Source organism: Dermacentor albipictus, chromosome 1 (genome assembly GCF_038994185.2).
Source record: "Dermacentor albipictus isolate Rhodes 1998 colony chromosome 1, USDA_Dalb.pri_finalv2, whole genome shotgun sequence".
Classification (NCBI taxonomy): domain Eukaryota; kingdom Metazoa; phylum Arthropoda; class Arachnida; order Ixodida; family Ixodidae; genus Dermacentor; species Dermacentor albipictus.
In genome coordinates, this window is record NC_091821.1 from 375244823 (window position 1) to 375269685 (window position 24863).

The 24863-nt window shown below is 46.7% G+C and overlaps 1 protein-coding gene across 1 annotated transcript in view; it reads right to left on the bottom strand.

Annotated features, from left to right (window-relative positions):
• LOC135901754 (putative serine protease K12H4.7) overlaps positions 1-18595 on the bottom strand; it is a 28623-nt gene extending 10028 nt beyond the window's left edge. The window contains exons 1-4 of the mRNA XM_065431581.2: positions 18285-18595; positions 16250-16434; positions 7096-7331; positions 6107-6242 (exon numbers count right to left, since the gene is read on the bottom strand). Coding sequence (XP_065287653.1) covers positions 6107-6242; positions 7096-7331; positions 16250-16434; positions 18285-18509 — 782 coding nt within the window. The 5' untranslated portion in view covers positions 18510-18595. The remainder of the gene's footprint in view (positions 1-6106; positions 6243-7095; positions 7332-16249; positions 16435-18284) is intronic.
• Positions 18596-24863: the final 6268 nt, after the last annotated feature.

Sequence of the window (24863 nt, forward strand, 5' to 3'; positions counted from 1 at the left end):
GAGGGTGATAGACAGAACTGTGAATTAACTTTACCCCGCACTTTTGCAAGAATGTGGAAGTCAGTGCGCTCGTGAATACTGACCCTTGATCTGCCTGAATTTCGGCTGGAAACCCAACTCGTGCAAACACTGTCAAAAGCGCGTCTACTACTTCAGTGGAGCTGAGCTCTTTCAAAGGGATTGCTTCTGGAAACTTGGTGGCCGGACACAGCATGGTAAACAAGTACCTGTAGCCTGATTTTGTTTTTGGAAGAGGCCCTACCGTGTCTATTACAAGTCGTCTGAAAGGCTCTGTTATTAAGGGCACTACCTTCAGTGGAGCTTTCCAAGTCTCTCCTGGTTTACCAGAACGCTGGCAGGCGTCGCATGATCTTACAAAGTTTTCTACATCTTTGAAACAGCCAGGCCAGTAGTATTCCATAAGCAATCTTTCCTTTGATTTGTTTATGCCTAGGTGGCCGGACCACCCATTTCCATGACAAAGACTCAAAAGGTCCTCCCTATACTTAGTAGGTATGACTAACTGATCTAAAATCCTACCCTTTCGATCTCTGTAATGCCGATACAACAATCCTCCTTTCTCATGTATCGTTACGTTGCGCCTAGCAATGCCTTCTTTAGCTGTGTCCCGTAATTTAGCCAAGCTCTCATCATTCTTTTGCTCAGCTGCCAGTGACTATCTATCCACGCGTAAGAGTTGATCAAAGTTCTTTGAGGCCGGTGATAATAACGACCCTGTCTCGCTTGGGAGCGCGTCTGCATGCTCTTCCTGCAGGCTAGAACTCTGACACTCTAGTGCTACGCTCTCATTGAGCTGGTCAACTGGCAGGCTCTCCTCAACTGTTCTTTTGTCCGTCGGGCCTAGCTCGGATTCGGGTATTGAAGCTATCCCCTTTTCTGCTTCAGCTGGAGGAGCTTGAGCATTTTCAGCCGAAAGCGCCGCGATCTTACGAGCTTGGCCTCTGGTCAATGCCTGTACTATGCCCTCTCCCAGTTTGAGCCCTCTGTCACGCAGTAACTGATTCGAACGATTCGAAAAGATGTAGGGATACTGCAGTGACAAAAATTTGGAAACTGCAGCCTCAGTCTCTAGCTCCCCGAATGGTCCACTGATTTTGACTTTGGCCATGGGCAGACACACGCTGTGTTCTTCTACAACCTGTTTTATCCATGCTACTTCTCCGGTGAAGTCCTCTACCATCACGTAAGACGGATGGACAATGTCCAGCGTGGCGGCACTGTCTCTTAGCACTCGGCATGGTTTTCCATTAACTTGCAGGTCGTGGAGATATGGACTTAAAAGTTCCATATTCTCATCCTTTTCCTCCACGTAGGAAAAAACTACGCTTGGCTTCTCGCAGTTTACAGCTATATGTCCCAGTTTGTGGCATTTGTAACAGCGAATTGGTCTGACAGATTCGAATTTTCTTTTCTGTTCTTTTTGTGCGGTTTCTCCGTTAACTTTCTCCTCGCTCTTTTCTGCGGGCTTTTCCGCCATGTCTACAGGCTCGGATCGTCTAGCTTGCGCACCCTTTTTGAACGGAAATGGCTTCCGCGGTCCATTTCGACCGTCCCAGTTTCCCTCCTCGGCGTTCAGTTTTCTACGGGTTGCGTACTCTTCGGCTAATTCAGCCGCCCTTTCCACAGTGTTTACATTACCTCTATCTTGCACCCACAGTTTCACAGCTTGGGGAATGGTTTTGTAAAACTGCTCTAGACACATGCATTCAATGATCATGTCTCTGCTGTCGTACGCTTCCGCGCTTTTAAGCCACTCGACTAGGTTGGCCTTTAAGCTATATGCAAACTCCGGATAGCCCTCGCTATCTTTCTTGCCTGTGCTCCTAAACCTTTGCCGAAAAGCTTCGGCTGAAAGGCGGTATTTCTTCAGGAGACTAGCCTTAACTTTCGCATAATCATATGCATCCTGCACACTCAATCTGGCGATTACTTCCGCCGCCTCACACGGCAACATAGACAGCAACCGCTGTGGCCATGTACTCGGACCGAAGTTCATCTTTTCGCAAGTCCTTTCAAAATTGCTTAGGAACAAGCCTATGTCGGTCCCGACCTCATATGGCTTTAATAGCCTGTCCATGCGGTACGATTCTGCCTCACTTGATCGACCCAGAGCTCCTTCACTTCCTTGAGACAACTCCAAACGTCTGTTTTCAAGTTCAAGTTGCATTTTTGTTATCTCGCGATCTTTATCGCGTTCCTCTCTCTCTCGTTTTTCTCTGTCTCGTTCTTCTCTTTCTTTTTCCCGTTTCTCTCTCTTTTTGAGAAGTTCCAATCCCATTTCAATATCTTGCTCACTGGCCTGATTGGAAATTAGCTCCAATAATTCCGATTTGAGCATTTCCTTGCGTACATCTAGGCCCAGTTCCTCACCAACAATCAACAACTCGTCTCTCAGCAGTGTCCTTAACTCCATGACTGCTGCTTTACTGCCTTGATTCTGCTCTCTAAATCTAGCTAGGAAAACACAACCTAGCTAACACACAACAATCTAGCTTCCCTACTGTTCTAAACAGAACAACCACAAAATGAAGCCTAGAGAGTCAAAGCAAAAACCAAGCACTCACCACAGATACAGCACCATGTCGCAAAGTCCATCTCACCGCTGTCAGCCAGTTGTCAGGATTGGGGGCTCAATCCCTTCGTCCGTGGTCCTTTGCCAAGATTGGAGTACGGCATGAATTCGAAGGTAGCTGGCCCATGCCGTCGTCCAACTTATTTACGCTGAGATCGTTGATGAAGTGAAGAACTGCTTCTCATCGAGAACGAGGAAAAAGGGGTTTATTTACAGAAAAATAACTCAGTCTAACATGACTGTTTGAGAAAAATAGTATTAGTCCAACAGGACTGCATGAGAGAAGTGAACCAGTCTAACATGACTGCTCAAGAGAAGTGTGTCCAACAATCGCACAACCACAGTTTTTATACACTCGATCCGCTGGTCCTACGACGCGGCGGCTGTTCGTTTACACACCACCAACTCGCAGCTGCTCTGAAGACCAGTTTTCAGACACAAAGGCACACACATTCCGAAGCCCAAGCGACGGCGTTGAAGGTGGTGCCGTTCCGGAAAATCGACGCCGCTCGAGGGACGCTCGTTGTTTTGCAACATGCGGAACCGTGAGAGCGCAAAAATAAGACGTTCCCGCGGTAGCTTCTTCAGGCGTGTCGGATCAGCGCCGCGTTGAGGAACTCTGGAATCATTGTCCACACACCAAACTCGTCTTGTCACAATGTCGAAGCGGGCTGGAGGAAGGCGGCGGATTCCAGCGCAAAGGTCGCTTCTTTGAACGCCTCGCAGCTGCAGCGGCGGAGAGCGGGAGGTGCGCGTCTTGCACCCCTTGTCGTAATCGGGTGGCAAGGTGACAATCTTGTTGTGCAACCCGCCGTTCTTTACAGCCGTTGACGCCTTTCCCCAGTACCCTGTCATCAATCAGTGGCGTCTTCGTGACGGCCAGGAGCGGGCGACGTTATTGTCTCGAAGCGAGCTGTCATTTTGTTCTGAGGGATCGTTAGGCACAACAGCAGCTAAATGTCATCAACTTCCTGCATCGAAATGCCTGGGCTCGAAACAGCTCTGTTACGGCGCATGCAATGGAAACGGGTCGGTGTAATATATAAGCCATTGCCCCTTACCTCGACTATGATGTCACGGTATCTCGTAACGGTTTTCCGGCCCCGCGCGTATACCATTTGTAACGGACGATATAAAACGGTCTAATAATTCATAAGTTCGGCACTGTGCATGCCTTTAGGTGGTCTTGCCACTGCTGGTCGGCAGGCCTGCAAAATTGTGCTTACTTTAAGGTAGAGTATTGAGGGCGAGGGACATATAAGGGGGGAAGGGGGGGGGGGAGGCGTGCATGGGGCATAACTGTGTCTTTCAACATGAGCACCTGAAATATTCCGCCACGGAAGAGCCTCTCCCACGGCGACGGCTCCATACACTCCGTCAGTTGGTTCCCTGCCTACGTCGGGGCGATTGAGGGGGTTCCTCTGCACCTCAGTGAGTCTGCCCACGAGGTTGCGCGTGGCTTCACCGACCGCGCCGCGCTCGGATCGGGCGACTCTCTCCCCGGACACAGAAGCGCTCCTATCGCGCACAATGAAATCACTAAATTATTCTACTTAGAGAGAAGGGTTTTCTCGCCGCCTCATTCCAAGCTAAGCAGGCCGCAGGCGGTCACGCTCAGACTCTTGCAAACTAAGTCCTACCCAAATCCGGCGTCCCTTAACAGCATATATCCTGAGATTTGTTCTTATATATCCATGAATTGTTCTTGTGTGGCCTGTGGTGAGGCTGCTACTTTGTCTCACATGCTCTGGGAGTGCGGGCCGTAGGGCCCCAGGTTCACCAAGGAAGAGTGGGACGTGCTCCTGTGAAGTCTCTTCTTTGAAGACCAAATCCTGGCCGTCCAGCACGCCCTGCGTGCTGGACAATTTGCACATATATATATATTGTACTTGCTAATTCAATTAAAGAAATGATGAATCTATGGAAATGAAAGTGAATGAAAAAACAACTTGCCGCAGGTGGGGAACGATCCCACGTCTTTGCATGACGTGTGCGATGCTCTACCAATTGAGCTACCACGGCGCCGTTTTCCCATTAATTTTTCTCGCCCGCGATCGGGCCGGCAGCTAAGACCTATCGCGTTTTGCTGGACCCAATGAAAAGATACTCACTCACTCACTCACTCACTCACTCACTCACTCACTTTCCTGGGTATTTGCGTTTTACTACTAGAACCCTGGGATTGTTCACAAACCTAGGCGTCGTATGTGGAACATCCTTTCTGCCGCAAGCGTCCCGAGTACGCGATCTTTATTGGCGAAGGCAGCCGGTCAATAAACCGACACATGCTACCTGAAGGCATCAACGTTGCCGGATTCGACACCCTCGTTATGTAATAAACGAGAAGAAAGGGGGTTAATCGAGAGGCCCAATTTTTATTAATCATATCTTAGGAAGCCAACAAACAAAGACACCCAGGAAAACATAAGGGAAATTACTTGTACTTAATTACTTTTAAATGAAAGTGGATGAAAAGGAAGTTGTTTGTTCAACCACTTTGATTTCCATCAATGTATCATTTCTTTAAGTCAATATGTAAGTACAAGTAATTTCCCCTGCATTCCTTGGTGTCATTGTTTGTTGGCTTCTTATTACACACACACACACACCATATATATATATATATATATATATATATATATATATATATATATATATATATATATATATATATATATATAAACGAGAAGAAAGGGGGTTAACCGAGGGACCCGATAATTATTAGTCATATAATGAGAAGCCAACAAACACTGACACCAAGTACAACATAGGGGAAATTGCATGTGCTTAATAAATGAAATAAAGTAATGATAAATTAATGGAAATTAAAGTGGATGAAAAAACAACTTGCCGCAGGTGGGAACCGAACCCACAACCTTCGCATGTCGCGTGCGATGCTCTACCAATTGAGCTACCGCGGCGGCGTTTCCCCATCCACTTTCTTGGGTATTTATGTGTACTAGTAGAACCCTGGGAGTGTTATCCAGCGCCCCCACTCACAGACCTTGGCGGCGGACGTGGAACGTCTTTTTTGCCGCAGGCGTCACGAGAACGTGATCTTTTCGGGTGAAGGCAACTGGTCAATAAACCCACATATGCTACCTGAAGGCATCAATGTTGCCGGATTCGAGACCCTCGTTATGTAATAAACGAGAAGAAAGGGGGTTAACCGAGGGACCCGATAATTATTAGTCATATAATGAGAAGCCAACAAACACTGACACCAAGTACAACATAGGGGAAATTGCATGTGCTTAATAAATGAAATAAAGTAATGATAAATTAATGGAAATTAAAGTGGATGAAAAAACAAATTAAGCACATGCAATTTCCCCTATGTTGTACTTGGTGTCAGTGTTTGTTGGCTTCTCATTATATGACTAATATATATATATATATATATATATATATATATATATATATATATGGTTTCGATCATGTTGCGAGAACCGGCTTCTTCTTTTTAGTATGCAGTGACCCCGCCGGCTATGTAACTAAACCACGCAGGCTCACTTGAACATGTCCTTGATGGCCGGCCAGTGTTCGGGCGATGCCGCCAGGAAGGTGAGGTGGTCCACGGCCTGCTCGATTTGCTGGTTGCACTCGGGCCCCGTCGTCGCGAGCGAGTCCCGCACCACGCGAAGGTAGTCTGCGCCGCGTGCAGCATGTACGGGATATGGCTCGGAACGTTGAGAACAGAATTGCGGTGAATTTTGCGTTTACTGACTTCTTACGCACGTTGTGCTTCAAGCGATAGTAGCTGCCCTTTGCATAACTTCTAGTGCCTGCGCTCTTTCAAGCAGACACCTTCATAAGTCATATGACAACCTGTCCTAAACAACAACAACAACAACGACGACGACGACGACGACAACAAGAACAACAAGAACAACAACAACAACAGAAAGGTCCTTCAAAGGCAGCACTGTTGTCACGTATACGCCGTGCCACGTCGTGACTTTGAATAACAGGGGCGCAAAAACTAGAGGATGGAAGAATGAGCGCAGAAACGACAAAGATCTGAAGCGTTTGTGTTATTTTTTTTCTGGTTTCTTGTTCTTCTTTCCCCCGGAGTATCAATTCCATATGAGGCGCACCAAATGACACCTATACCCTCCGCGGTACGTAGCCGAGTGGCCACAGCGCTGTGCTGCTGAGCACGAGGTCGCGGTTTCGATTCCAACCGTGGCGGCCGCAGTACAAGGACGGCTGCGGAATGCGAAAAAATAAAAATAAAATAAAATAAAGAAAAAGAAATGCTCGTGTATATACCGTGCATTGGGTGCACGTTATAAAGAACTTTAAGTTCTCAAGATTAATCCGGAAACATGCCTCACATAACCAGATCGCGGTTTTTTGGCGCGTAAAACCCCAGAATTAAAGAAAGAAAGATTACCCCTATAATAAACACTTCGCGGGGGCGGGCGTACGCAGCCTATATAGCGCAAGAGACCGTACCCCGAGTCGACCACTTTTCGCACGGGCGCAGTGCGTGCAAGTACCTTTGAAGTCGATGACAGCGTAGAGCGGTGCGCTCGACGCAACGGCTCCGACGGCGAGGTGCGGGTACTTGAGCTTGAACCAGGCGGCCAGCGAGCCCGAGTAGGAGCCGCCGAACACCACCCACTTGCTGTCGGGGCCGAGCGAGTACTTCTCCACCATGGCGTCCCTGAAGAACGCCCCGTCGGCCAACGCTTGCTCGCTGGTCAGGTACTCCAGGTTGGCCACCGTCATGTCCCTGCATGCGCGCGCGCGCACAGCCCCCCACTCCCGTGAGGCGCCGATCCTCGAGGCTGGTTGGAGCTATTCTCGTCGACGTGGGTCGACTCTTAAAAGTGATTGGAATCGGATCGGAATAATACATTGTAGAAGACGGCTCGAGGCGAATCTGTGTGTGAAGTGATTTTCGAAAAGGAGACGGAAGAGATGAGTGCTGTGCCGTAACTGTCTCTCACATGAGGACACCTCAACAGCACTCAGAGCACTCAGAGGGTCTCAGAGGGTCTCAGAGCACTGCACGGGGAGGTGGGAATGTGGAGAAAAAGAGGAAGAAGAGAAAGACAGAAGGAACGTGACAAGGGCAAAAAAAAAAAAAAGAATGATGAGAATGCGAGTGCGGGTCTCAGAGCCGCGCTCTCAAGTGCGTCGCATTGCAGTAATATAGCACGGCCGAAAGAGCGTGCTTCACGATGGACGAGTGGGCTGCAGGGAATAGCAGCGCGGTCGCCGTATCGCAAGTCAGTCCCAGTCGTCGATACACTGTACACAAGTACGTGCGCTCCACACCAAAGGCAGGGCAGTAAAGTAACAAGTGGTCGAGCGTCTCCAAATCGCCACAGTTGCTGCATGCGGGGCGGCCAATTCCCTGAAGCCTGTGCGTTCTCGCAGCCGTCTTCTCGCAGCCGCAGCACGAGGTCGCGGGTTCAGATTCCCGGCCGCGCCTTGATGGGGCGAAGTTCAAAACGCTCGGGCAGTCATTTTATTTATCTTACTTATTTATTTTATTTATTTTTCTTAGACTGCCCAAGAATGGCTTCACGCCCTAATATTGGTGGCCTTTGGGTTAAATAAAGAACATAAAACCGAAAAGCAAAACAGAATATCTCAAACAACAGTGGTACAAAGTGCAACAAAAAACATTGAATTATTCAGATACAGAAGTCAGATAATGAGCAAGCAGTAGAACTGAATATATCAAGATTATCTCGCAAGTTATTTTGTTACGTTACAAGACGTGTTATAGCTATAGAGGTGCAAGAGCAATTCACGTTGAAATTGCTAGGATTACGCAGGTTATAGGGCGAGGCACGCAGAGCGTTACAGCTGACAGTAACCGCGGACAGGAGAAGTGGTTGTCAATTAGTTTATAAAAATACGTATAAGTAATCACGGTACTTCCGCCTCATTTCTACGGGTGTAATATTAAACATGCGCAGTACACGCTCATATAGGCATAAAATACAGGGTGTACGAGAAATCGATCGTACAGGATACGATCGATTTAGATTTAGGTACACGTTAAAAAAGAACTCCAGCTGGTCAAAAGTAACAATCCACTGTGCACTTTCGGAACGTAAGACATCACAGCTTATTTTATGTTTGTATTATTATTTTATTTTTATTTATTTATTGTAGAAGGCGAAGCGGGATAGGCCTAAGCATGGCTCAGCAGACAACCATTGCATTGCATTCGAAGTTCCATAGTGAGCCTGTTTGTGTTCTACAACAGTCACGGGGAACCGTTGACAGTCCTTGTCAAGCTGCGATCACGCTCGCCCGATGGTTTGGCGCAAGCGCTGTCACGTGGCTCATGGATGTCACGTGGATGTGGGAATATATACAAAGGGCGCGACAGTTGCGCTCTTCGGCTGTTCAGTTTCGCTTTTTCTGCGTTAAATTGGCCGGAATTAATTATACGCTGTTTCGTAGCGCCAATTTCTTCTTTTTTTTCATTTCTGGAAACGGTATATGAGCTCATCGGTTGGCGCGCTTCAAGCCTTCCACTGGCGCAATGCAATCGCATGCCTGTTTAGAAAGTTAATTAATCTAATTTACATTACTTGTCTAATTACTACATCGAACCATTTTCGAATATGTGCCTCTGTGGTAAAAGTAATCAAGGGCAAATTAATTATCTCAGATTTATTACTTAAATCAATAAAGTTCGAGCGCATTCCGTGAAAAACGTGGTAAGTACTCCCTAAGAAAAGACTAAAATGGGCATGGATTTTACTTCTTTTTGGGGAGTGACTGACCTACGACAACCATTTGGAGTTTGGGGAGTAACTGACCTACCAGAACCAGTCCTTTTGGAGTTTAAGTGAACTGTTATTGCGGATGAACTGTTACTCCTCATGCAGTTACTCCTTCAAGGACTAACAGTTACTCCTTTCTGATGTCCTCAAGAGAGTCACGTTTACCAGCTGCACTGTAAAATATGTTTACACCCTTAAGGGTATTTTCTTGTCGCACTGGTAACACCCTTACCGTAGGGCCTTACAAAATATTTAGAGGACGACAATGGAGCTCTAGTTAGACGTGCGATGATAAAAGACGTAGTTGAAAACTACGTAATCATTCTGACAGCCTTGGGCGCACAGAAATATCCAACAGAGAGTTTCATATATCTAAAAAAAAAAAGTGGAGTTTTACGTGCCAGAACCACTTTCTGATTATGAGGCACGCCGTAGTCTCCGGAAATTTGGACCACCTGGGGTTCTTTTAACGTGAACCTAATTCAAAGTACAAGGGTGTTTTCGCATTTCTCCCCCATCGAAATGCGACCGCCGTTGCCGGGATTCGATCCCGCGACCTTGTGCTCAGCAGCCCAACACCATAGCCGCTAAGCAACCACTGCGGGCATTTCATATCTCTGCCTGTGAAACTCCCATGTCGGATATTGTGTCAGCTATGTGGTCAATAAAGAACATTGACCACATAATGTGTCACTGTCCTCAATTTGAAGCAAAAAGACAATATATGTTCAACGCATTCAGGAAACTAGATGATCGTCTTCTGATGTGAACAGACAATACTATAACGGGAACTGCTTTCATACAGGAAGTGCGACAATTCTTGATAGCAGAGTTAAACAGGAGTCCAAATCGTGCCCGAAGAAAGAGACGCCAGTGCTCACTGAGTCTGGCAATGAAGTTGCTATATCTTACTTTAATTTTTTTGTTTATCTGTCTAGCTTTCGGAAATTGGCTGCACAAAACAAAGCACTGTCCAAACATGTATCTGCTACGTTCTTGCATAATTCCTCGAACCGAACCACGTCCTTTTAGTGATGTTGATCGGTAAAGGGAGGGGATACGCAGTGGTGAGTTAATCAGTACATTCCAGGCGCAAATCGTTGACTCGAGACAGTTTCTATTCTCGATCAGTTTGATCCGACTCTTTCGGAACGTTCTCTAGAGGAATGTAATTCAGCAGCGTAGCTTTTTGGGCTTGCTTTGTGCATGATTTGAATAGCAATGAATAGCGCGCTGAGGACAGGACAGTAAAATTCAGAAACACACCAACAGTTGGAAGCTATAGCGCTCGTATACTGTTCGCGTGCGTCTGAATTTTACTGTCCCTACCTCTGCGCGCTATTCATTGCTACTCTAAAGGAAAAACAAAAATAAAAGTGCGAGCGAAGCAAGTTGTGCCAGGCAACAAATAATATCGCTTTCGCCGCAAGCGAGCGAATTTCGCTGATAATTGCAATGGTCTTCGCTTCCGCCGCTGGCGACGCCCCAGCCAGATAAGCGTGTGAGGCGCACACGAACACTATAGACTGCCGCGCAGAGCTCACAGTGCTCGCAGTGGGCACACAGATACTGCCGCCAAGCATTGTTCTAAGTCAGGCGCATCATGTGACAATGCCCGCAGGTGGATATGACCGCACTTGACGACAGTACGGGTGAGCACGCGTGCACGCGGCTCTGACATATATAGCGTCTCGAATGTCCATTGTCTCCGTGAGCTGCAGGGTATATAACACGTGTGCCATTTTCATGGCGCACATACCTTGGAGAAACTGAATTCATTTGTGATATAATAATAAGCCGCCCATATATACATATATACTCGGAAAGAAAACGACTACGGTTCTTCAAGTGGACATGCCCATTTAATTTAATTAATGCCGGCCACTGGAAAAGCACTCGACCTTCATATCAAGCAGTCATATACGGCCTAACTACCGTGCAGCCTTTGTCGTGGTAATATATATATCTATATGCATATATATATTAACACAAAAAAGGCTGAACGGTAGTTATGCTGTATATGACAGCTTGATATGAAAGTGGGTGCTTTTCAGTGACAGACATAAATGGGCATGCCCACTTGAAGAAGCTAATTAGCCCTTTTCTTTCCGAATATATATATATATATATATATATATATATATATATATATATATATATATATATATATATATATATATATATATATATATATATATATATATATATATATATATATATATATATATATATATATATATATATAGAAAGCCAGCAGGCACTATAGCCATGAAGAGCATATATAGGAGCAATTAGCTCCAGTTCAAACTGAAATGTAGCAAATAATAATGAAAAGGCGGAAATGGAAGTGGACGGAAACAAAACTTGTCGCCGGTGGGAACCTAACCCATAACCTTAATTCGCACATATGTGAGGTGTGTTCAAAAAGAAACCTAACTTTTGAAATGGCGCGCCAACCGGCAGAGGGAGCGCGCTGTAGCAACTGAGTTCACGCAGCGGCAGGTTACAACAAACTGCCGTTGACTACGTCTCGCTCTGACGACCGGGTTGTTGAGCTGTACAGCCGCCGAAGTGAGCACGTGCATAAGCTGTTCGTCGGATCAGTGCATAAGTTGCAACAATAAAAGAGCTCGAAAAACAACGTGTGTGTGCGTGAAATTTTGCTACAAACTTGGCAAAACGTTTGTAGAGACTTTCCAGTTGCTTAGCCAAGCATACGGGCAAGACTATATTAGTCTCACATAGTGCTATAAGCGGTTTAAGCGGTTTGAACACGGCAGAATGTCGGTCGGTGACGATCCCACGCCTGGCCGACCTTCTATATCAACAGATGATGACCGTGCCGAGAAAGTTCGTGCTGTGATTCGTGAAAATCGTCGTTTAACTGGACAAGAGACGGTGGATCTATTGTGGCCAGATAGCGCAAGTCTGTCACTTCAGCGGAATTACTTGAAGAGGCGGACATACATGACAAATGGCATATGTTAGCTAATAAAGAAAGGTTAATTCACTGACTAACCTTGTAATTATTCACTATAGAACACTTGTCCCAATTGCAAAATTGAAGCCAAGCGGCTAGTAATGAAGTTATATGAATTTTTGTTACCATCCTGCCTTTAAATGATGACTTGAAACCACCGCGCATGAAGCAGAGCGATGACACAAGGACTGCGCAAATGGCAGCACCGCGGCGTGTCATAACTCATGTGCATTATACTGCACATTGTCTTAAATATGTTGAAATAACATTCATGTTTGAAGGGTAGCACGGGAATCTTAGGCAGGTACGAAAGGAGGACACCTAATGACCGGACAAATATTGGAAGCGATTATGCAAAATATTCATCGCGGATGTGAAGTGAGATGATATATGCGGAACTGTATTCCTCCCGTCAACTTTAGAGAAAATTGACAATAATTTGATGCAGCCCGTTTACGCAAAGAAACGCGTTTTGTTTTCTACAAGCATGAGGAGACAACACTTTGACCACGTATACAGCCTTTGTCAATCTCTAGCATCTATGTATATTACGTCGTAGGGGCTATAAGCTGCGGTTACCGTGGCTCTCCCCGGCACTGCATGCAGACCTCTGGATGGTGAGTACATAACAGAGTTCTTTTCATTCTCGAGCGCGTTGAAATGTATGGCCATACCACAGGGGCTCCCTCAAACAGCACGTTTTTTTTTTTTTATTGCGATGAAGGCTTGCCCTTAAGGCATAATTGTTGGAGCGTATATGTGTATTATATGTGTGCTGTGAGGCCTGTGTTGTGTATGAATTGAAGCAGTGTTTTGTGAAATTTGTTATCATGTATCCAGCGGTCATAGCTGGTTGTCACACTGTAGCGGAGGCCGGCTTGCAGTAGGTGACGCGAGCGTTCCGATTGTAAGCCCGTACATGTCCATATTAGGTGGTATGCATCTGATTCCACCACAGGAACGGAGCAGTATGGACACGTAGCACCCAGTGGTAAATGCGACCAGTTCCACCTTGAGACAACAGCCGGTGTAAGGGCCACCCCGGCCCGAAGCCTCCTAAGCACAACTTCCTCCGCCCTAGTAAGGTGAAGGGGGAGGGAGCAGACACACGGTGGGATAAGAGCGCGTGTGTCCTGCCGGAGAACATTTTTACGGGCTCGCAGCGAGTTACGGGGTTGGGGTGGGAGGGGAATAGGTGGAGGATCAGGATTAGGAGGGCAGTGTGCCTGCTGGTCAGCAGCAATGTTGTGAGGGTTCGCTGAATGGCCTTGAATCCAGTGTACCTTGACGCAAGTAGCTGTCTTACTATTCATAGTGTGTATTCTCTCGCAGATTTCCATCGCCTTATGGACCTTCTTGAGTTCCTGAATAGCCGCTAAAGAATCCGTGAAGATGTCTAGTTGCTTGATGGTAGGCAGCTTAGATGTCGCATCTTGCATAGCGTCGTGGATGGCTTGAAGTTCCATTACTAGAGCGCTGGCTTCCGTAGATAAATAGCGCTGGTGGCCGCTGATGAAATTATGCGTTGTACTCAGGAATGATGTCCTTCCGCCGTCTGGGAGAATGGCAGCATCCGTATAGACTTTGCAGGTGTTAACGCATGATGCATCGACGATGTTGTGTTCGTCAATAGTACCTGTTGCATCGCTGCGTCGTAACTTCGTTGGCTTATTAGTTGTGATGCTGGTGAATTCCCAGGGAGGCATTGGACAGGGCTGATTGTCAATCCGAGAGCCGCGGTGAAAATGAGCATGCAGCGCAGCGACAGCCGGAATAAGTTGCTTTTTTATTTCACGTGCTTTTTCACGTTGCAAAATTAGCTCTGCAATTGTGTTGAGCTGGGCATGTTCCTGTAGGGCTGGTATCGGAGTGATGCGGGGCAGTGCTGTGATTGTGCGCATAGCATCGCGATTAATCGTCTCCAACTGTGCTAGCTGTGCCAACGTCAGCCGTTGAAATTGTGCTTGATATAAAATTCGTGGCTGCAAGACTGCACGCACCAACCGTCGAGCTACGTCAGTACGAGCTCCAGCTGCTTTTGCTGCAATGCGACGAATAAGGTGAAGTGTTTTTGTCGAACTCTGTCTGGTTTTACGGAGCCAGTGTGCACCACTGCCGGATTGGTGAATATCGAGACCCAGTATGCGGACCTCAGAAGCCTCAGGGATTGTCACTGCTCCGAGTCTAAATGTAAAGGGGTGCTGCGTGATTCTTGTGCGTCCTTTCTTGTTGGCCACCACAACATAGCTTGATTTTTGGGCGGAAATGTCCAATCCTGCTTTCCGAGCGTAGTTGTTCAGCACATCAAGGGCTTCTTGAAGCTGTTGAGTTTGTCTAGATATATCTTTATGCACGGACCACAAAGTGACGTCATCTGCATAGATTAAGAACCTCACATCTGGAATCCGATGTAGTTGCCAGGCTAGAGGTATTAGAGCAACGTTGAAGAGAAGAGGAGCCAGAACCGAACCTTGTGGGACTCCTCTGTTCGATGTGAAGTATCCTTCTTGCCTTCCATCTACTCTAATCGCAAATGTGCGATTCTGAAGGAATGAGTAGATGAATCTTATCACCCGCGGTGGAAGTCCCAGGTCGATGAGGTTGGATATAATGATTTCATGGTCTATATTGTCATAAGCTTTCGTTATGTCTGTTGCTACTACCGTGCGCACAGCGTGACTGTGTGGAGAAACCTGTAAAACATCGTCTGATAAGATAGAAAGTCCGTCTTCAGTTCCCAAGTAAGAACGGAATCCAATTTGAGCAGGATGATATTTATCGTGGCGTTCAAGCCACCAGGAAACTCGTGTGGCCAGCATCTTTTCAGCGAGTTTGCAGACAGTTGAGGTTAGTGAAATTGGGCGTAAAGATTGCAGGCTATTTGGACACTTTCCTGGTTTCGGAATCGCGACAACAATTGAGTGCTTCCAATCAGGTGGAACGTTTCCAGTCTCCCATACTTTATTAATAGCCTGAAGAAGTGCGTCGAGAGCTGCTCCTTCCATGTTCTTGAAAACCTCATAAGGAATACCATCGGGACCAGGTGTTGTTCGTTTCTTCGAAGTTTCAATCGCCGCTATTAGTTCGGCCATGGTGAAAGGGCTGGATATATCGGATATGGAAGTTGTGTCACACTCATCAATTTCGGGGCAGTTTATAGGTGACGCTTGATCGTATTTCGGGAAAAACGCTCTAGCAGCGTGTTCTGCAAATTGATGCGGCGAACTCTGCATCGCTAACCTAACGCTCGCTGCAGGGTCAGGTTGCTTGTGACCGCGTTCCATTGACCGGAACGTGCGCCAAAGTGCTCTGTTTCCAATGCCCGATCCAAGATTCTCGCACCACTCATACCATCGTCTTCGAGAAAGTAGCTTTTCGTGCTGACGCGCCTTCGCCGCTATATGGTTAGCACGTGCACGGCTACCTGGTGCATCGGGATTTCTCGACGCATACAATTCTGCCTGACGTCGCTTTGCCCAAAGTTGCAAAAGGGTGAGGTCGTAATCAGCCTGGAAGTTGCAAGCAACGTTTCCCGCACTTGCACAACGTATGCCAGTCAGTATATATATATATATATATATATATATATATATATATATATATATATATATATATATATATATATATATATATATATATATATATATATATATATATATATATATATATATATATATTTAAATATATATATACTAAGAATTAAACGTCTTGAAAAGCGATTTCTCCCAGCTGTCTCGGGGTTTTAGGGGAACTAACTGACTTGTCTGTCTTTAAGCGCCGTGTACTTGTGGAGCCCAACCATACATCAAGTTGAAGGAACACAGCGCATGTAACTTGAAAATGTATATATACGCAACGGCAGCACCATGTTGCAATATAGGAATATGTGGTGATGAGCAAATATATAAAAAACGCGCTCACGGTGTGGGCCAGCTGAGTCCGTAGTAGCGGTGCTCGAGCTCGAAGACGAGAGCGCCGTACTTCTTGGCGAGCAGCATGATGTGCGTGGGCGCCGTGAGCCACTTGGCCGACGCCGCGCCCTCGCCGCCGAACATCAGGAACACGGGGCCTCCGGGACGGTAGAACTCGTCGCTCACGAAGTACCGCTGCGCGTGAAGCGAAGAAAATGCCCCACTTTTTCATGTTTGCAAGAAAAAGACGGCTGCGAGCGCGCATCATGTTTGTTTCGTTTAGAAATAATTGGAAGTGTTGTGCTGCCGCAAGTTGCATTCAGCAGCGCATAAACGAACGAATCTGCAGTCGCAGGAATGAAGTCAGACACCCGTGTTTCAGCTAGAGGGAAGAAGAGTGCGTGTTAAGATCTGCTGGTAGGAAAAGGAATGGCCTCCGTGATTCTTCTACATCTGATTCCGTTATCACTAGGTGTTTTTCAAACTTCTCCTCGCTTTGTCGGACATTTTTCGCGCACGTGCCGCAAAAACCTGAGCTGACATGTCAGCGTCTTCTCTTTCCGTTCCTCCATCCATGTCGTCTCATCTCATTTTATTGCGATAACAATTACATGGACACTCCAGGCACATTTCTGCCGTCGCCGTAATGTTCCGCATAAAGTCCAAAGGCAATGTCATCATTGCCACGCGCCCTACGTTGTATGTGCGAGTAAAGCGTGCGAGGGGAGACGACGATGGCGGTGGAATCTCGCCCGCGCGAGAGGGAGGAAAGCGGGGAGGAAGCGCGCTGTCTTCCGTCGCGTCACCAAGCGTTGCGAGGCACTGGGAGAAGGGGAGGGAAGGGGAGCGGCGTTCTGCTCCGGCTACAACTGCGAATGTGTCGCCTGCGCGCGGTCTCGTAGTTTTGCGCGCGCTGTGTTCTCGGCGCTCAGTTTGCGTTGAAGCGACAGACAGCACGAAGGTTACTCCGCTCGCTGCTGTTGCTGCCGCGTTTCCACACGCCGGCGTTCTGACAGCTAGTGTCCGCGACCATCGAGTGTGATGTGTTCATGTTTGCACGCGCGCTGACAGCATGCTTGTCAATTTAGTTAGCAAGCGAATATTTACAAGTTGATATGGCCGATAAAAATACTATCCTTACTCCGTATGGCTGTCTGATAATTTACTATCGCAATCGATGCTTCGCCTTTCGGGCGAAACCTACTGTTCTTATGTGTGTGCGTGCGCGTGCGTACAAATACGAGATTATTAATTATAAAGGAATGTAGTACAACCCTGCCGCGCGACTGGCCGCTCGCGGCACTCTGCGTGTATTCGCGGGCTCATTTCACGCTCGGGAAAACACTTTTACGTAGCACCTGCTGAGCAACATGTAAGCTGTATCGGGAATTTTTCATGCTGCTCTACAATTTTCTCATTATCAGTTTCATCCAATTATAATATTTGAGAAAGTGGTTCATTAATAAGTGTGATTATGTAATTAGATGGAATACACAAAAAAATCTGAATATCTCCAAGCGACGGCAAACATAACCTTGGTTCTGTCCAGCTACGTATCACTTGTATGTTTTTCAAATTCGGCTCAAGTGAAACATCCTGTATATAACTTCACTCCTACTAAATTTCTGATTAGCTTGAAGAAGAATAAAAAAGAGGAATAAAAGAAATGAAAACCAGTCATTATTGCATATCAGCACTAATTCAGTGAAATCTAAAGCATCGCGAAAAGTTAGAGGTCGAGGATGGGGGGAGGCGATCGGAGGGGGGGGGGCGGCTGCAGCTCGGCATTCTATATGAGTCGTACGGTAGCGGTGTCTCCGAAGCAGCGCAGTCATGAATTTAGTGTAGCAATTCCAAGATGTCATTGAAGGAGATTTTGAGCCCTTCCACATCTTGCGCAAGCCGTATATGATTACCTTGCCGGACCTGTACAGCAAAATAAACGCAGGCGCAGCACTTATTCGTCACATAACGGCGGCACATAAGGGAACGCATATATAACAACGTCTCTGATGTAGAGGCACTGCGATGCCATGTACGCTCACCTGCTTCCACATGCCTTCCGTGCCGGCCGGGTTGAAATGGCAGCGGGGCTGAGTGATCCACAGCTCCTGCGGCTCCTTAACGGCCAGCCGCTGATGGCTACGGGGCTCGCCGAGCATGCCGAAGCGGCCGCGCGGTCGGCCCCGATGCATCAACGGAGTGCGGGCCACGCAGCTGGAGGCCACGAAAGCGAGAACCAGCAGAGAGCGCAGTACGGCTGCAGCCATGGCGGTCGTGAACGTCCACAGCGCGAGGATCGGTCTGTCTGCCAGGTACCTCCAGACTCTTGCACACACGAGTCTGGAGATAGGTCCGGGCCGGCCTACCTCCCTCCTTTCTCTCCATCGCGCCTATCTGCCTGGAGGGACTCGACCACAGGCGGGCGATAGGACGCTCTTCTCAATCGGAGAACGGATAGGCACCGTGCCGCGGCGCGCACTTTCTTCCCTGACCCCGCTATTTTTTTTTCTTTTTTTCCCCTTCGTTATCTCATACCACGTGATTTCTCTCGAAGAGACTAGAAGACAAAACATATCGAGGAGTGTTAGAAACGGGCGCGCTATCCATTGCGTAGCTAGGAATATGCATGGCGAATACGGAGGAGATCGGCAAAAGTGAACTTAACGAGTTCACAAGTAGACTTAAGACAGGCCTGTAGTCCGTTGAACTGTTATTTAAAGCCTTTTCGGAAGGCCACGTCTGAAGTTTTCGGTATGCACTAATCGCCATCTAGGGAACGTTCTACTAAAGGGACTTCGCGTCTTGCCGGGGGCAGCTCTGCAGAAGATGAAAAGTTGTCTTTATATATAGCACATAATTAGCCGCTTCACAAGAGTGGGTTCTCACAGATTCCGATGTGTGCGTGCTAAAAAAAAAAGAAAAATTGTCGGGGAGGTTGTATGGGAGACGCAGTCGCGAACAACAGTACATGAAACATATTGTGCGCGCTGCTGAAGATGCATGGGGGTCCAGAAACGACGTAACCAGATACAGAAGTGACACAAGCGAAAGAAACCAGCCATTAGAACGAATTACACGGCTGACAGATATTACGCTTCCAGGTAATAAAATGATTAAATTTTGTAGAAAACGAAATGACTTTCCCAAAAATATTATCCTGCTTCAAACACAAAAATGTTAATTTATTTATTTTCAACAGCATGTCGTTTACATAAGACATACGCAAAACTAGCTTCTTCAACCACTAGTGAAATGTTCCGCAGTAAATCACTTTTCTTGTAAAATGATTTCTTGTAAAAGTTACAGCATGGTGTATATCTCACGCTTCTACAATCCCTCCGTGCGTAAACTGTCCATCTTTTGTTAATTTCTTACTAACACATTATTATTTTGTACCGACCGCGGTGGCTTAGCGGTCATAGCGTTGCGCTGCTATATAAGCACGAAGTTGCGGGATCAAATCCCGGCCGCGACGGCCGCATTTCGATGGGGACGAAATGCAGGTGGCGGTGGTGGTGGTAAAAACTTTAATTCGTCAACAGAAAATGATTTATGAGATTAGAGGTGGGAATTCATGATGGCTTCGTGAGGTGGCCGTCAGACCGTGTCTTACGGCGACTTCTAAAGCCCAGGTCACGGCCCACAGTTGAACCGCGGGTTCCGAGCTGGTCACCGCAGCCTCCCACTGCTCTCGGTTGGATAGCTGCTATTCGGCTCTAGGTTTGAGCTCAGGGCACCCGTGCAAGATGTGCGCTAAATCGTCTTTGTCGGCCTCGCATAGCGTACATTCGGGGGAGTGTATCCCTGGGTAGACTATGGATAGTTTGTACGGGTTGGGGAAGGTGTGTGTTTGAAGTTGCTTCCACGTTGCCTGCTGGTTTTTGGTTAAGGAATTGTCAGGGGGTGGATATTCGAGTCTTTCGTTTTTATAGCACTGCGTAATTTCGTGGTAGGTTATCATGCGCTCTTTTACTCTTCGCAGGATCGGTTGGCTCACTGCCCGGTTGATATTGACGAGTCCTCGGGCGAAATTGTGAGCCGCTTCTTTCCCGGGATGGGACGAGTGCGCGGGGATCCAGATGATTTTGATCTGGGGGGGCGTGAAATGTTCTTTCTTTAGAATTTGTAGCGCCGGTTCGTGGGTTCTGCCTTTGGCAATATTACGCATTGCCGTCTTGGAGACGCAAAAAATTGTTTTGGCTGCGGTATTTGTGATAGCTGACGAAATGCACAAACACCCGTGTGCCGTGCGCACTGGGTGCACATTGAAGATCACCAGGTGGTCAAAATTATTCCGAAAGCGGTGTGCCTCATAATCGGATCGTGGTTTTGGCACGTAAAACCCCAAATTTAACTTCTTTTTGGTGATTTTTGCATACATTGACGGTAGTGCCTCATCGCTCAAGTTTTGATGCTTATTACGTGTTTATTCATACAATAAGGTATGCTCGGCTGTGTAACTGTAATGTGCTTAATGTCGTGTTTCTTACGCTTCTAGTTTTTGCGTTACCTTTCACAGTATTGCGTGTGGTTTGTGCGAATGAGCGGATGCACGTGTACAATGTGTAACTATATGTTGTGCAGTACATCTGCATATATGAAGTGGGTGGAGGCCTCTCAGGCAATATAGCGTTTAGCCTCGAGCTCCCTTTTGACACTGTCATTTATTTGGTTGCTTAAGCAACCAAATAAATTGTTTTAATTGAATTCACGCATGGCAAAGCCCGCTAACGTGTGATACAGCTTTTGGGGTTCTATATCCTAATCTTGCAATCGCGTGCGCCCCCTCCTCGAAGTGGACATGCCCAACACCACCAATAGACTTGGCATGCCGTAGTCATCAAAGGTGGTGGACGCGGACTGACAATCCTCTGTCTTGCCGCCTGTGTCTCTTGACGCCATTTCTGGGCGTCTTATGTCGAACAAGCTACCGTTGAATTTCTGCAACGAATTGCGCAATTGTAAGCCTTTAGCTCCTGATGAGCAAAGATCTGAGTTTGATGGATTATATACTTACTATCGCAGAGTGGGCTCTCTCAAACGCGACCACTCCCACTCGAATCGACAAATGTACTGCCATAGAATAAAGGACCGACCAGCATATGCCTCTCCGAACGAGCGAGAAGCTCCGATTACGCCATGCGTGGGGTGGCAACGGCGCCATCCGTGCACGCGATGCATGCATAATTAAATAATGGCTTCTTTCCTCTACATAACGATACCATAGTAAGGCACGTGGGTAGTTTGCAAAGATGTGAGTGATAATATGGTATAACTTGTTTATGTTACAGACGGTTGTAGCAAACCGAATCGAAAGACGGCTAAAAAAAAAAAAAAGCGGTTTGTGGAAGAAGCGCTTATTTTCGTGGCTTATGGAAGAAAGTAAGGAGGGGAAGGGGAAGGAAGGGGAAGGGGAAGCGGTAATGTTTCGAAGTATGTGCATAACAAAGCGTGAATGGAAAGCTGTACAAGTTCAAATTAATTTGTAATGACTTTTGCAGCAGTTGACTCAAATCAATAGTGTGCGCCGCGAGCTTTGTCCGCGTTATTCGTACTTGTACCTCCATTTACAGACGCCACAATCAAAGCAGACTGTTGACTCATGATGGTTGGTTGGTTGGTTGGGGTTTAATGGCACAAATGTTACTCAGGCCATGCTGTGCTAAAGCGAGAGGCAGCTCTAAGAGTTTCCCCGGCAAGCTTTAACTGCTTAAATTTCGCAGTGTACGTTGGTGTAACGCTGCAGACCAGGCACGTACCCAAGGGACCCCCCCCCCCCCCCACCTCTGCCCACATCACCACTCCTTACACACATTCCTAAAGCGCCGTGAATTCAAGCTGGAGACTTGACAGCTATTCGGCGGTCAACATTTTGCTGCCTCTTTCAATCCTTTTGGATGGCGGTAGTTATCGGCATCTCCTGGGATGTGAAGGCCAGTTTTCTCATCGATTCGGTGCACACGCGATTAACTCGAGATGCGTTCAGTTGTCACAATCTATTGCAACGGTCACACGCATCGCAGTTCCTTCGTTAGTTCAACCCTCTTTGTTTAGACTAATCCAGGGACCAGGAAGGGGATTCGGTTCGTTGTAAGCTGGTCTGCATGCTCTTGGAACGAGTTGCGGCAGGAGAAAACGCCAGCTGCCTTTAATTTTTCCTTTTGCCTCATCACTTCCACGAGTGAAGGCTCACAGCAACGCTGGCAGATCCTCGGAAATAGAAAGGAAGAAAATTATACCACGGGAAACAGCGTCCATCATCAAGCCCTGCATCAACCGCTAAACCGATAAGCAATATCGGTTTAGCGAAAGCGAAAAACCAGACGAGGTAATGGGTGACATTCATATGAATGTCACCCATTACCTCGTCTGGTTTTTCGCTAATTGTAGAGCACTTCTCGCGCAAATTGGCAACCGGGAACAAGAGTCGCAAGGAGTTCAGAAATTACGCGATCTACTAAGGGAGAGAGCCGAGGCAACAGCCGAACAGGAAGGAAAAGCGAAAATTAAGAAATTAGCCATTGTTTGTGAAAGCATTTATGGATCAACATCCTTTCATTTAAAAATGGAAGTAGGGAAAGCGCTGCCAGAAATGGAGAATGATTCCGCATGTTTTGAAAGACGCTTCTGCATTTATCAGTCAAGCCACCCGACGTAGCCGCTTCTCTGCTGTGCTTATGTGTTTTTTTTTCTAACCTTCTGCGGTGGGCACAGTACGTCTAGAACCGCAGCGTCCAGCGCTCTACGCGGCAACGCATCGTTATGCAACTTCCTAAATAACAATACAAGTCGGTTTTGGCACTTGGTAGAGCAGTAAATGAGTTCAAAAGAACTGTGATTGTTTTGCAATATATGTGTTTCTATATAATTCTTCCAGAGCTAATTAAAAAAAAACACTACCAGAAATCTTTATTTTAGACTTTCGTTTGTTTACTTGTTCTTGGCAATGTTCTTCCTGCACGAGTACATTTGATGTGGTTCCTTGTTTGTCAAATAAATAAGAGGTGCATCTCACAGGTGTACCCGTGAGATACACCTTATTTCATTTCCCTTTTGCGGGTTTATGCATCTTTATGGCGAACGGTAGGGACTATTCACGTTTGTACTAGTGAAAGTACTCCCCCCCCCCCCCCCCCACACACACACACATTTCATTCTCATAGAAATGTTACCTTGGGTTGGGCCCCCTTCGAAAAAAAAATTGTGGGTACGTGCCCGCTGCAGATGCAACCATCCCTGTGCGATATACGCCCCGCAATAGTCTGTCTGCAATGTCCAAACCTGGAGAAGGATGTATGTCGACTTAAAGCGCTAGGCTAGCAAATTCTCTCTGCAGATATTCTTCCGATTGACAACTGTAAAATATGCGCCGCGGTAGCTCAGTGGCTAAGTTCTACTGCTCAGAACGAGGCCGTGGATTCGATTCCCAGCCGTGACTTATATTTAGGTGCACCTTAAAGAGCCCCAAGTGGTCAAAATTAATTTGGAGTGTTCCACCACGGCATCTCCTGTATCCCCAAATTTGCTCTGGGATGTTGAACCCCATGAATTAATCAATCCTGAAAACTGCAATAGTACATTTGCTTCACCCACACATTATATGAAAGTTGTTCATAAGTTCCACATGCATTCTTGGCTCACTCAAGGACTTTCATAATGCTGGCAATGCTGCATTCCCGTAAGGCATCTCTGGTTTTTGGCTTCCATTGTGAGGGGTAGACAGACATGGGCAGGCACAGGTGTTCTCCAACTATGTGTCTCACAATGTTGGTGTGATGGCCACAGTCATACAAAGGGCGGACACAGTCCAGATCAAAGGTGGATTTTCCAGCTCCACTTTTTGTTGACATTGATCTCAAGTAATTATGAAAGTCTTCGCATTCCATTGAAAAAGCCAAACAACAGCGCTGATTTGTCCAGCGCAAGCAAGATGAGATGACATTAGCTCTTGTTCATGTCACCTCACCTGTGTGCTATTCCTCCTCATATAGTCAGTGTTTGGTCACTGGCAATGCATCAACAATTTCCACTTTGTTGTTTGCATACAAAATTGTGGGAAAAGCTACAGTATATGTGTACACATGCCTAATTACAGCCACTAAATATGGTAGCCCAATGACTGCTGTATATGAACTGCTATTGCCTGATGTCAGCCGACAGCAGTTCCAAAAATGTTCTCCAGGCATCACCGTACAACCGCAAAAATGAAATTACAATTTGGACTGAGGTGACAAAAGCCTGGTTATCTGTGTGATGAATGCATCTGTGCACCAAGAGGCAGTCTGGGGCCCCTCATGCATTACAAGTTATCCACTTTGTTCCATGCTCTGTGAAGCACTAAAATCAATGGTGCCCACCTTTTTGTGTGCTCAGTATTTGAATAAGAGTATTTCACAAATGAAACACAGTGACCTAATGGGTTTTATGAGGCATTCATCAATTCATATAAAATTTCTCACTTTTATTTAAAAGGATAGCTCACAGACAGTTGCACAGGCGCTGATTCAAGACAGCGTGCAAACTGGTTCAGCTTGAAAGAAAAAAAAAAAAAAAAACAATAACCTTATTAGCTGTAGTCCCTGTTTCTGTAACCACTGTGTTTTGCAAAAAACAAACAAACA